This window comes from Vipera ursinii (assembly GCF_947247035.1).
Source record: "Vipera ursinii genome assembly, chromosome: 2".
Classification (NCBI taxonomy): domain Eukaryota; kingdom Metazoa; phylum Chordata; class Lepidosauria; order Squamata; family Viperidae; genus Vipera; species Vipera ursinii.
In genome coordinates this window covers 160452020-160465603 of record NC_139513.1, presented here as the reverse complement: position 1 = coordinate 160465603, position 13584 = coordinate 160452020, and the positions used below count along the sequence as shown (strand labels likewise).

General features: G+C 44.7%; 1 protein-coding gene across 1 annotated transcript; it reads right to left on the bottom strand.

Moving 5' to 3' along the window:
- Nucleotides 1-253: 253 nt before the first annotated feature.
- On the bottom strand, nt 254-9461 carry KRT18 (keratin 18). The gene is made up of 7 exons (XM_083352769.1): nt 8970-9461; nt 4429-4511; nt 3651-3807; nt 3306-3470; nt 3035-3160; nt 1630-1853; nt 254-503 (listed from the first exon to the last, which is right to left on the bottom strand). The coding sequence occupies exons 1-7, from the start codon at nt 9423-9425 to the stop codon at nt 386-388; spliced, it is 1329 nt and encodes a 442-aa protein (XP_083208895.1). The 5' UTR covers nt 9426-9461; the 3' UTR covers nt 254-385.
- Nucleotides 9462-13584: the final 4123 nt, after the last annotated feature.

Genomic DNA, 13584 nt, shown 5'->3' with positions numbered 1-13584 from the left:
AAGTGGTTCCAGGGTACAGAGTTGAAATGTTTAGGTTCACAGGACACACTACACACCATGAAGTATTTTTTGGATTTGGTTGAAAGGTGTGAACCCAACTAAAATAGCCTATCCGAACCATGGGTTAAGCATTATGCACCAATCTAGCCAATATGAAAAGTGCTCCCTAAACACACACACGTCACCAGAGGACAGCTCTCAATGCTGGGACTCTGGGGAATTTCTCACAATAAAGGCACAAGCACAACACATCACTGCTTTCAGGCACACTGCTTTATTGAGTTGTGTAACGAATCAGCCCCAAACCCTTCTTCAGCAACCTCCCCCTTCAAAATAAAATGATGCCCCTGCAGTTGCACCAGGAGGTCTGCTACATCAGAGGAGATCAACGCTTTAATGTTTTGGTTTCGCTGGTCTCCGACACCAGTTTGCCATCCACAATTTTGGTGGAGTGAATCTTCTGAGAGACTTGCATGGTGCTTTCCAGTAAAGCATCTTTCAGGCTGAAGGAAGAGAGGAAAGATTTGGGTAATGAACAAAAGTCCTTTCCCACATTTAATGTTGGGATGTAATTATCTCACATATGTTACTGGTGTAGCTTTGTAAGTTCTAAGCTACACGTTATGGGCAAAAAAAAAAAAGATTGAATTCACTTGGATAAATCACTGTATACATTCTAGAATGTTACATTATGAAGTGCTTTCCTAAGATAACATTCCCTGCTAGGCATGTTAGAATAGTAGTAATTATAACCTCAAGGTACTTGGAAGGCATCAAGTTGGGGCAGGCTGCAAAAAAGCAGCATTATAAAATTACACACTGAGTTGATCTCAGGTTACTAAGGCTGCAGCCTGCACTTTGCATGTAATGCTGAAAACACTGTAAATATCAATTTGTTCCTTTCAGGCCCAGGTGTGACTGTTTTTATCATGTAAAGGATCCATATTCTAAGCCAAATCTACTCTTAGGCCCTCATAGTGTTTCTCAACTATGGAAACTTTAATATATCTGTCTGGCTGCAGAGTTCTGGGAGTTGAAATCCACATATCTTGAAAGTTGCTAAGGTTGAGAAACACTGGACTATAGTATTTAAAAATAACTTAGATATCAGAAACAGCTTCCCCATAGCTACTTTCAAATATTCCTAATGTTTCTGTTGAATTAATTTCTCAAGGATATTAACTAGAATTTAACAGAACTAGGGCTACTGTACTTCAAAATTTAAATTCAATTCAGCTATGTGTGTGATATGTCCTTTCACAAGTGTGATAAAAATTGTTTCAGAGCGATAATCTAAGTAGGCACAGAATATGTCAGTGAATTTTTTTAAATCTTAAAAACTGATTGAACACTTGCAAACATAACCATCCTTCATAGAAAAAAGACAACTTTATTTCTATCACAGCTTATCTCAGATTGTTTGGAAAAAGTGATAGGTGGGTCTTAGAATATGAAAGCTGAAGGACTACTCTGGATGATTTGATGTTTGGCTCCCTAAGCCAATATGACCCTTGATAAGGAACTGCACAATTAAAACCTCCAGGGGAAATGTATACAGATCAAAGCAAACAACTCAATTTCTTTGTCTATTCTAGTCCTGAAGAGGCAAACAAAAGTGGAAAGGCTTACTTTAATTCCTCTCCGCCCTCCAGCAGATGCCTATAGGTAGCAATCTCTGATTCCAGCTTGTCTTTGATGTTTAACAGAGCCTGATAATCATCTGCCTGGCGCTGGACGTCATTCCGTAGCTGTGTCAGTTCAGCTTCTGTCCGCAGCAGAATTCCATTCAGATGTTCTATTTGCACTGCATAGCGAGACTCCACTTCAAGCAGGTTGCCCTCCAGACTGGCTCTCTGTAGGGGGAGGGGATGACAGAACAAGAAGGATCATTCTTTGCTAAGCCAAAACTTTTTCTGGTCTGAGGTAGCATTTCCATACTGCAATATTCCTCATTACACCCCACCCACCCCCATGTGATAGTTTTGCTTCATTCATGAATTCATGATCGCTCATTTGGTACCATCTGATCTCTTGTGGAATAATTCTACATTTGGTTGCCTTCTTCTTTCCCAATCCAAATCTGACTCACTGGTATTGCATATTGGTGCTGTAGCAGCTCTTTGGTCACTGAACAAAACAAATTCTCTAAGTCACAACGTCATGTGACTTAGTGCCTCCGATCAAAGAATGTCGATTGGTGGCCCCCAGGGGGAGAGCGTTCTCTGTGGGCGCGCCAGACCTATGGAACCGCTTGCCGGTTGAGCTCCGGACGGCCCCCGACCTTCGCTCCTTCCGGCGCAATCTAAAAACGTATCTATTTGAGCAGTCTGACCTGGTCTGATGGGTTAGGGTTGGGGTTTTAATACATCTTAATTATTGTTTTAACCTTGGGCACTTATTTAATTCGCTTTTAACTTTTGTATCCTGTTTTTGTATTTATTGCCCTGTACACCGCCCTGAGTCCTTCGGGAGAAGGGCGGTATAAAAAATGTAATAAATAAATAAATAAATGTGACATGTTGCGATGTATCGTGACTTTTTTTGCCATTGCCGGCAATGGGGTGGGTGCGGTTTTGCTATGATGCATCCAGCCCGTGGGCCGGCAGTTTGACACCCCTGCTCTAACGGAAACTCAATATCATTTTAAAATTGTTTTCAGTATTGGAGACATAAGAAGCCAAAATTTAAGGCAGCATTTTCACTGGCACAACACACTAAGCCCTTGGTTTGTTGGGCTTAGTTGATTAAGCCCATCCAACTGCAACTAATTTGATTAGCTATGGTCGAAACAAATCACAGTTTGGCATAATGTGTGAACCCCGACAAGGCCCTTAAGCATGCATTTTCTTCAATCCCATAAAATAGCCACCTCTCCATCTTAGTACTGTCAAGGGATGCAGGAAGACAACAATCACTATCTAAGACAACATGCCTCATATCCACAGCAGCTGGTGATAATACAAAGTTGTCCACCCTAAACCCCTGCAAAAGATAACCCCAAGACTGATTCCCACGGAAGCTCCTGCCAACATACCACATTGCGCATAGATTCCAGTTCAATTTCCAATGTTTGGGCTGTACGTCGCAAATCCGTAATGGTGATACGGGCCGTTTCCACTTCTTTGCTATTTTGGTTGATGATGGTGGTGCTCTCTGAGATCTAAGCAGAAAATATGAAAGCAGGTTGTGTTACCGTCTGAAGCTCTCTCTTTCAAATGGTCTCTTGGTAATACATTTTGTGGGTCATATAAGGGAGTTTAAAGAGGTTAGCGTGGAGAAAGGTAGGAATTAGCTCTTCTACCTACCTGCTGGCTCCAGTACTTGTCCAAATCCTCAAGATTCTTCTGAGCCAAGGAATCATACTGCGCACGAATCTCTGCCATTATCTTGGCCAGATCCTGTGATTTGGGAGCATCTACCTCCACGGTCAGACCAGAGTTGGCAATCTGGGACTGCAAGCTGGTGACTTCCTAAAAGGTGCAAAAAACAGGATCATTTGGGCTAACTCAAGAGTTGAAAAGACAGCCTGGAATGAAGGCAACCCATGATTCATTGTCAGCTCTCTTACACCATAGGAGAGTAATTAATTCTCCTAAACTACTGGAACTGTATTTTCTAGACTTCACTGTCCAGTGCCAATAAAGACTTACATCTTGATGGTTCTTCTTCAAAAAGATCAGTTCTTCCTTGAGGGCTTCGATCTCACTTTCCAACTGCAGACGGCTCATGTTGGTGTCATCGATGACTTTGCGGAGACCAAAGATGTCACTCTCCACTGACTGGCGAATAGCCAGTTCAGCCTCAAACCTGGGCAGTGGGAAAAGACGGGATTAGGTTCCCACCGTAATCGGGTTTGTGAAGCAAAAGGGCCGTTGGGTATTATGCCGATAGCAACGAGTTACTGAGAAAGAACCAGAGATTTATAGAAGCTGTATCCCAGCCAGGGAAATGGTAAAATAGCACAATTAGATGCAAAATTCTGCTTTCTGATATTTATAAACCGCTTCCCATCCTTTCGGCCACATGCTTGAAATTATGTGAATAAGGCCTAACATTTCAGAAAACAGGGAGGCACTTGACTTAAGATTTATATTGATTCAGTCTTTTGTGCTCTTGCCCTCTACCATATTAGTGAACTCAAAATAAATTAGCAACATCAAAATAAAGAGAAAAAAAATGTGTAGAACTCAGAGAGGTTGCACAAAGTTCCTGACTTTTATTGTTTATAAACCTTTTCAGGACGTTAAAAATAGAGTTTTTAATTTGTGTTAGCTTTCTTTTTCTAACAGCCTTCCCTATTCCTTTAAACTTGAGGTGTAATCCAAACTAGCTGGAGAACATTAGACTGCAGGTTGAGACTTTGGTTGTTCCCTGGGCTGCTGGACAGGATTCCAGAGCCAGTTTGTGAACTGGGAGGAAAACACTCACTTGACACGGAAGTCATCAGCAGCCAGACGAGCATTATCAATCTGCAGGACAACACGAGCATTTTCCACAGACTGATCGTAGATCTGAGCAGAGGAAAGGAAACACACATGGCATACTCATATAAATGCGAAATAAATATTTGAGTTACCAATCAGAAAAAAAAATAAAATAAAAATTGGGACACTCTGGCACGTTTCCTTTAACAGCATAAATTAATTGGCAGAAAGCTACAGGAGAAGCCTCTCCCACCACAAACCCAATGACACAGATTTGTGCCCAGCCAGATGCTACAAAAAGCAAAACTTTCGACACCAGTTGCTAAACCCCGCTTCTCCACGCGTGCTTGGATCGAGATTCCCAGATGGGATGGGGGAATCAAAAGCTTTACAGTAACCAGACCTGAAACTTCCTTTGTTTTTGTTTTTTTATTTATTTAGGGAAGGCTAGTGCAATCTAAACCTACAGGTTTTCAGCCAGCCTACAGAGTTTCCATTGTTTGCCTAAGCCATTCCAGGTGCAACTCACCTTCTCAGTTACCAAGGCAACAGGGAGACCAAGATTTTTTAAAGGAGAAATTGCCTGCTTTGCGCTCAAGCAGCTTCTCAAGTGCCTTCACTTTTCCCAATGCGTGTCTCCAATAGACCTGGGGGCCCAGGCGCTGAAGCACCCAGAAACCACAAGTTCTACTTCCAGGCAATGTTGCCACAAATCTGTAAAATTAAATTACTTTGAGCAGGCCAGGGAAAGAGTTACATTCTACTGTGTAAAGCTTTCAAGCTCACTAATTTTGCTGGGTTTACAGCTGCTTTTTGAGGAGTAGGGGGAAGATATGAATTCAGCTACCAGGGGATCGTTCCTTTAGAAAGGCATTTTCATCCCCTTGTTCTCATGGATGTTCAGCATTAATATTTTTCCCCCCTGCATTAGAAGCTGACATTGTGAGACACTTTAGCCTAGCCTTCTTCCCTTTTATACTGTTGCAGAGCAGTGTCCAACTCAGCAGTAATTCCTTAGCAACTACAGTATAAGGCAAATCCTGAAGTTTTTTGTTTTTTGTTTTAATCTCATTTATATCCCGCCCTTCTCCGAAGACTCAGGGCGGCTTACAATCTAAAGGCACAAATCAATGTGCTTAGCGGTGCATGTGGGCTCTCTGCCCAAAGTAATTTGTTTCGTTTGGGATCGATTCTACGATGATTCAGCCATTTTGTGAATAGGCAAACCCAGAGCATTCAGGACATGTTGACAAAACTCCAGATGTGTGTCCCTTTCCCCTGCCAAGAATTTGGAACCTTAATTCAAGTTCATTTAATTCAAGTATTTGGCATTGTCCCTTAGGAGAACTTCCACACACACCTAGTTTTATGGCCACGGACCGCCTTGAATAAAATGGCCACATGCAAAAGTGAACAGGGCTCCTTTGCCTTAAACAGCTGAATGGAAGGACTAATTTCAGCAGCCATTGAAGATGCTGAAGGAATTCTGACCTCTTTGGCATTTACAGTGGCTGGCTTACAAATATGTAGAGGGGCAGCCATGAGCCCCCCCCCAGGGCTAACTCTCAGGAAACCTGCCCATATTACAATCTCAGTAAAGTCTCCTAAAAGTGGGGTACTGAATTTCCAATAAGCCAGGTAGCCAGTGCTTTTCTTATTTGTACCTGTCAGTAAAAACTAATTTTCTATTGCCAATTGAATGGGGGAGAGAAGGGACATGGAAAGAAGACAGAGAAGCAGGCCTAGCCTATTTTGATTTAAATAGCAGCCTGCCCTCAAGGATTATTATATAGGGTAAGCCAGGTTTCCTAGAAACAACCTAGTAGTAACAGTGCTATTGTCATCATGTTCCTTTAGGGCAGGGGTAGGCAACCTCGGCTCTTTTATGACTCGTGGACTTCAACTCCCAGAATTCCTGAGTCAGCTGACTCAGGAATTCTGGGAGTTGAAGTCAACGAGTCATAAAAGAGCCGAGGTTGCCTACCCCTGCTTTAGGGGATTCCTATAGGTATCCGGCTGGCTAGAATGGGAAGAAGATACTGGTTACAAAGGTCATGGCCAGCCTTTGATCCGATTCAGCAGGTTTAGCACAATCACTTAACTTCCAATGAATTGATGGGCCGTATATCATGTAACCTTTGAGAGTACAAAAGAGCTGGAATCTAAGACTTAAAAAAAAATAAAAAAATCAGGTGAAAAATAGTAGTATTCCTTTCCCATATTCATGAGAAAAGCCACTACCAGCCATGTTTTTTTTTTAAAAAAAAAACTTAGTTTCTAGCAGGCAAAAGTAATAAGGAGGAGGGTTCTCTGGAGAATTGGATATGTTCCAGGCAACCATACCTTGAGGTATAAGCTAGCAAGAGCTTAATTCTGCTCTCCTGGTAACAGATCTGCCAGGTGTTATAGAATGGACTTAACTCAGAAAAAGCACATCCCCCCCATGCATAAAGTGGCTATGCCTGGCTTTGATATGGTGTCAGGTGTTACTTAAAAAAAAGAAGAACAGGGCAGGGCAGAGCAAATAGGGATTGGAAGCTGTTCTGAAAATGCTTCCCAGGGAACAAAAAGAAATTGAATCTCTTTCCCCCAGGACATTTATATTCTTTCACTTTCTGCCTTTGCACCACACCCTCTTCTAACCAGCTCTCTTGCGTTCTGTGCCATATACTTGACTTTAACAGGTGCTGAAGCTTTTACCGTTATCTTTATTGCCTTTGTTTGCCAAATGATTTCACACATACCATAAAAATGATTCACAAGAACAAAATCCTTTAATCTACTCAGTCTTTTAACAAAGGATTGGGAGCATTCCTGTAAGCCAAAGTTCCTCTTTTTCAAAACCACTGTAACCCAGACCTTCCCAGCCTCCTGCTCTTCAGAGGTATTATACTGCAAGTCTCAAAATCACCAAATTGGGAGTTAGCTGTTCTCTCCTGCTGTTATGTCTGCATATAAAATTTTCCTTTCTCCCCAGGTTGGCCTTATTCTTTCTTGCTTGGCATTAAGCTGCAGGAATTTTAACTCTTTACCTAGGGGCAGGAAACTCTCTTTACCTGTCCAAGATTTATCTCAGGTTTAAGATGGCCTGATGCTTATTGTTTGACCTTCTGAAAATAGAGCCAGACATACTTTTTCATTCCTCTACAATGCTCTAGACTGGTTCTGTATTAGAGGCATTGTGGAATTGTAAGTGGATGGGTACATTTAGGCAACCGATTCTATTCCTTAGACCTTCAACCCAAAAGGACGCATCACAAAAGTTACCCTGTGGTAAGATGGGCAGCCAATAGATTTAATATAAATTTTAAAAAGGAGGCATGGCAGAAGAAAGTAGAATGCAAGATAAGAGATGGAAAGGTGAAAGCTTTGAAAAGAGAATGCAAGGTAAGAGATGGAAAGGTGAAAACTTTTTTTCACGGAAGGGCGGCAAAGTAGGTACCTCTGAAAAGTTCTACAGGATATATTAATTGTATAGTAGGTTCCTTGTTGCAAAGTGTTGCTGGATGCTATATTTAATATTGCCCAATATAAAGTACATTCAATATTTCTTTGCAATGGCAAAACACAATAAAATGAGCCAATTTGATTGAACTTCACTTATTGCATCTTTCTTTTATGATATGGAAAAAAATAACCAATCCCTGCTATAGTTGCCCTCTCCTTCTCCCCCTCCCCCCCTTATGCACAGGCTACATTTCTTCAAGAAAAACTCCCACTCAGGTATGCAGGTAAATTCTATACCAGGTCTAAACTTTCAGCGCCATTCAAGCTTCAGAGTACAAACATGGGAGGTTCCTCCTACATTGGTGGTTAGCTGTTGGCCCACATTAGTTTCTTCTAGTAAACCATTAACCTGCAAATGCAAGCTGTTGAGCTGCTTATCGGGTAAGGCAATAGTTAGGGAGACAAAAGTTTTATTGGCAGGATCATTTTCCAGGGAGACAGACAGAGCCGCTTTCACGTTGGATTTCTTACCCACACTCCCCTTACCCTTTGCTCCCCTTATTTGTGTCACTCTCTTGATGAAAACAAATCAACGCAGGCAGAATGGACATACTTTAAAAGGGGCCAGGAGGAGAAAAGGGGTCTCTCCCTAAGTCAGAAACTACGGGCTTGAAAGTGGGCATTCAAAAGACAGCAGCATCCCCAATTTCAGAAACGGTTCCACTTTCTAACAGGAGGGCCTCCGAAATCATTACACTGCCAAGAGTTGTTGTTGTTGTTAGTTGCGAAGTCGTGTCCGACCCATCGCGACCCTATGGACAATGTTCCTCCAGCCCTTCCTGTCCTCTACCATCTTCTGGAGTCCATTTAAGCTCACACCTACTGCTTCAGTGACTCCATCCAGCCACCTCATTCTCTGTCCTCCCCTTCTTCTTTTGCCCTCAACCTTTCCCAGCATTAGGCTCTTCTCCAGTGACTCCTTCCTTCTCATTAGGTGGCCAAAGTATTTGAGTTTTACTGCCAAGAGTTAAAGGTGCCTTATTATACCTTGGTGCCCCCACCCCACCCCAGCCCACCCCACCCCAAGGCTTTTCTCACCTGATTCTTCAAATCGTCGATGATTTCAAAATTACGGCTCCAGTCTCGGGCGCTGGGCCCTTTCTTTTCCATGTACTCTCTGATTTGGATCTCCAGCTTCCGATTATCGGCTTCCAGGTCGCGCACCTTCTCCAGGTAACTGGCCAGGCGGTCGTTCAGGTCTTGCATGGTTTCTTTCTCGCTCTGGACCACCCCAGATCCGGAGTGGTAGAGGCTGCCGCCGCTCATCCCTCCGTAGCCCCCTCCGTAGCCTCCTCCGTAGCTTCCTCCATAACCACCACCCCCGGAGCTTGAGCTCAGGTTGGAGACTCTGGAGACAGAAATTCTCGAGCCGGAGCCGCCGGCTCCGGCGTAGACGCTGGCCGCGCTGCCCCCGGTGCCAAACTTGAACGGCCTAAAACCGGTGGGAGGGAGAGAAGGGGGAGCGGAGCAGACGATGGACTTGTAGAAACTCATGGTTACCTGCGAAGGCGAGCAACGAGCCGAGCCGAGAGGTCTGGAGAAGTTGAAACCGTACTTGCCTACTTCAAGCGAGGCATTTATATAGCCAGGAGCAAGGGGCGGGCCCAGCCCCGGGAGCCACCTCTCCCGCTCGGCGCCTGGTTGCGCCGAGGCTGGAAGGCGCGGGGGCCAATCCCAAAAACTCGGGATCTCGGCAAACTTTTTTTTTGTCTTGCTCGGATGCGCGGCTCGGCGATTCGGCCCGGCTTCCAGAAAAGCCTCCGGAGGAGCCTGGGAGGCGAAGGGGCCTTAGGGTGCCCGCCTCCTGCCTTCTTGGGGCTGCGGGGTAGACCGGCTGCCCGGAAGGGGGAAGGCGACGCCCTGGCCGCGCCCAACGGCGCCATTACATTGAACAGCCCTGCAGACGTTTCATACATAGGTGATCGGGAGGGGTGTGTGTGTAACTGGAGCCTGAGAAACGTAGGCCAGGGGTCTTCAAACTTGGCCCTTTTATGACTTGTGGACTTCAACTCCCAGAATTCCTCAGCCAGCATACGCTGGCTGAGGAATTCTGGGAGTTGAAGTCCACAAGTCATAAAAGGGCCAAGTTTGAAGACCCCTGACGTAGGCTTATATAGCAGGGGGCTCCAACCTTGGCAACTTTTAAGACCCCCACCCCCACCCCGGGGACTTCGATTTCCAGAATTCCCCAGCCAGCACCGGAGTTGGAAGTCCCCCAAGTCTTAAAAGGTTACCAAAGGTTGGAGACCCCCCCCCCTCCCCGTGCTATACTATTTCGGAGACGTTGAGACCCGAGTAGAACTGATAGCCTCTCTTGTGTCTCGCGAATCCTGGTCAGTAAAGCCAAGATTGTGGGCTGGGGAAATGGAACAAGTCGTTGCCTGTAGGTAGACTTTTGGAAGCACAATGGTTCCGTGGATGGCAAGGATAAGAAGCCATTTCACTGCGGGTATGTTTGATCCAAGGTTGCTGTAAGCGTCCTTGATGAGGATCGGGGAAAGGGAAGGCCTTGTCGTAACCGGGTTTATCAACTATGATCAAGTTTTTATTTCATAACTGCTAGGCGTACTGGATTTTGTGCGGCACTGTTCTAAATATTTCTGAAAGCGTTATGATCTTGATACAAATGAATTTCTGTCCAATTCCCCTTTAAAAACTTATCAGCTTCATCTAAAGAATGTTGTGCATACACACATGTTCATTTCTGTTTTGGGTTCAGTTCTCAATTCTTCCATGGGTTCAGTTTCAAGCTAGTTAGTCCATGACTCATCTTCCCATACTGTATTCAATTTATGATACACAGTCTGTGTACAAGAAAATTTAAGTTGGTTACTGTAAAGTACAGTCTTACCATTGTAAGTAAAGAATAATTTCCTCAAGGATTTACATGTTCCTCAAGGATGTTCCTCTGTCCTAGTCCTATTAGACCTCTCAGCGGCTTTCGATACCATCGACCATGGTATCCTGCTGCGGCGTCTCAGGGGATTGGGAGTGGGAGGCACAGTTCTTCGGTGGTTCTCCTCCTATCTCCTGGGACGTTCGCAGTCGGTGTTGGCAGGGGGGCAGAGATCGGCCCCTAGGTCTCTCGTTTGTGGAGTTCCTCAGGGGTCGGTTCTCTCGCCTCTCCTGTTCAACATCTACATGAAACCGCTGGGTGAGATCATTCGTGGTTTTGGAGTTGGGTATCATCAATATGCTGATGATACCCAACTTTTTATTTCTACCCCAAACCACCCCAGTGATGCCCTCGCTGTGATGTCCCGTTGCCTGGAGGCGGTTCGGGTCTGGATGGGGAGGAACAGACTTCAACTCAACCCGGACAAGACTGAGTGGCTGTACATTCCGGCATCCCGGGACATTCAAATTGTTCCATCTCTTTCTATGGGGGGTGAGTTGTTACCCCCCGTGGATAGGGCTCGCAACTTGGGAGTCCTCCTAGATTCACGACTTACCTTGGAAGATCATGTAGCAGCTGTGACTAGGGGGGCTTTTGCCCAGGTTCGCCTGGTGCGCCAGTTGCGGCCCTATCTGGACCGGGATGCCCTGTGTACGGTCACTCATGCGCTCGTGACCTCTCGCCTTGACTACTGTAATGCTCTCTACATGGGGCTTCCCTTGAAGACCACTCGGAAGCTCCAACTGGTACAGAATGCGGCCGCGAGAGTTGTCTTGGGAGTTTCCCGGTACTCCCATGTTACACCTTTGCTCCGCGAGCTACATTGGTTACCAGTTGTCTTCCGGGTGAGGTTCAAGGTCTTAGTGATGGTTTTCAAGTCCCTACATGGCATGGGTCCGGAATACCTCGGGGACCACCTGCTGCCGGCGTCAACCCCCCTCCGCCCTGTGCGTTCCCACAGAGAGGGCCTCCTCAGGGTGCCTCCAGTCAGAGAATGCCGGCTGGTGGCCCCCAGGGGGAGGGCCTTCTCTGTGGGCGCCCCGGCCTTATGGAATGAACTGCCGGTGGAGCTCCGGATGGCACCGGATCTCCGCTCCTTCCGGCGCGGGTTAAAGACCCACCTGTTTGAACAAGCTGGCCTGGCCTGATGGGGAGTTAATTTGGGTTTTTAAATATTTGTATATTTTACTGTTTTATCTTGGGCATTAATTTAATTCTATTTTAACTTTTGTAGTTTTGTATTTTTATTATCTGCCCTGTTCACCGCCCTGAGTCCCTAGGGAGAAGGGCGGTATAAAAATTTAATAAAACTAAACTAAACTAAACATGTATGAGCACAATTGTATGAGCACAATTTGGCAGTTTGGCGGGTCGAATCCCGAGTGCTGCGTAACAGAGTGAGCGCCTGTTACTCGTCCCAGCTTCTGCCAACCTAGCAGTTCGAAAGCACGTAAAAATGCAAGTAGAAAAATAGGGACCACTACTGTGGGAAGGTAACAGGGTTCCGTGCGCCTTTGGCGTCTAGTCATGCCAGCCACATGACCACGGAGATGTCCTCGGTCAAGCGCTGGCTCTTCGGCTTTGAAACGGAGATGAGCATCGGCCCCTAGAGTCGGAAACGACTAGCACGCTTGTGCAGGGGAACCTTTACCTTTACCTTTACCTTATGAGCACAATTAATAGATTGGAATTATATGGCAAATAAACAAGATTCAGAGCTCAACTAATTCAGTCACCTTTGTAATTATTGTCACCAAAATAATCATTAGATTTTTATCCCCCTTTTATTATTCCATGAGTAACTCAAGGCAGCAAATATGCAGTGCACAATATTTCCTCCTATTTTCCGCACAACCTTTAAAGTGGGTTGGTCTGAGAGAGAGAGAGAGTGACTGGCCCAAAGTAACCCAGCTGGCTTTCATTGCTAAGTCAGGATTTGAACTCAGTCTCCTACTTTTTAACCTGTTGCCTTAACTGCTAGACCAAGCTGGCTTTCATAACTAAGACTGGACTAGAACTCAATCTCCTGGTTTCTAGGCCAGCAGCTTAACCATTACAGTACACCAGATTTGCTATTCTTAAAAGGAAGAGTGGAGGGAACAGCTGAATACACTCTTTGTGTAAAGAAAACATTTATCTAGGTGAGGCAATGATGATGCACTAGGAATACCACCTCGCCCAGACCTTGTGATAAGAAAAGATTAGAAGACTATGCCTAGAATTGTTGGGGAAATAATCTGCTGAGACGTAAAATTTACTTAGGATGATCAGTAAAGGATAATGATACAATAATTCCAGGGTGGGCCTGAGGCACGAAGCGATTCCTTTTAATATTCTGCATACATTGAAGTATACAAGTACCTAAATAGCAAGGATTGAATGTGAGGTGGCCAACGTTACTAAGGAAAATATATGTGCTGTTGTGTGTGTTATTGCAGATGTTATTTACAGTAAAGCATAAGTAAAAATAAACATTACCGGTAAATGGCAACACATTCTTAAGGCATAGCTCCAGCAACCTGTTGCAAAATTGACTTAAGCTGGTTAGTATGGAGAATCCATTTATGAGATCCATGGATTAATATCAGTCTTTCATGCAAGTGAGCATTTAAAAGGCTGAAAATCCTGAGCTTTGAGCCTCTCTCATCATCTTAACAATGTAAGCCTTTTGAAGTGCAATGTTATAAATAGAATGGGGGTCTAATGCAGGTGTTCACTTGCTTATGGATATTATATTTTGAGTTGGGGGATGTGTGA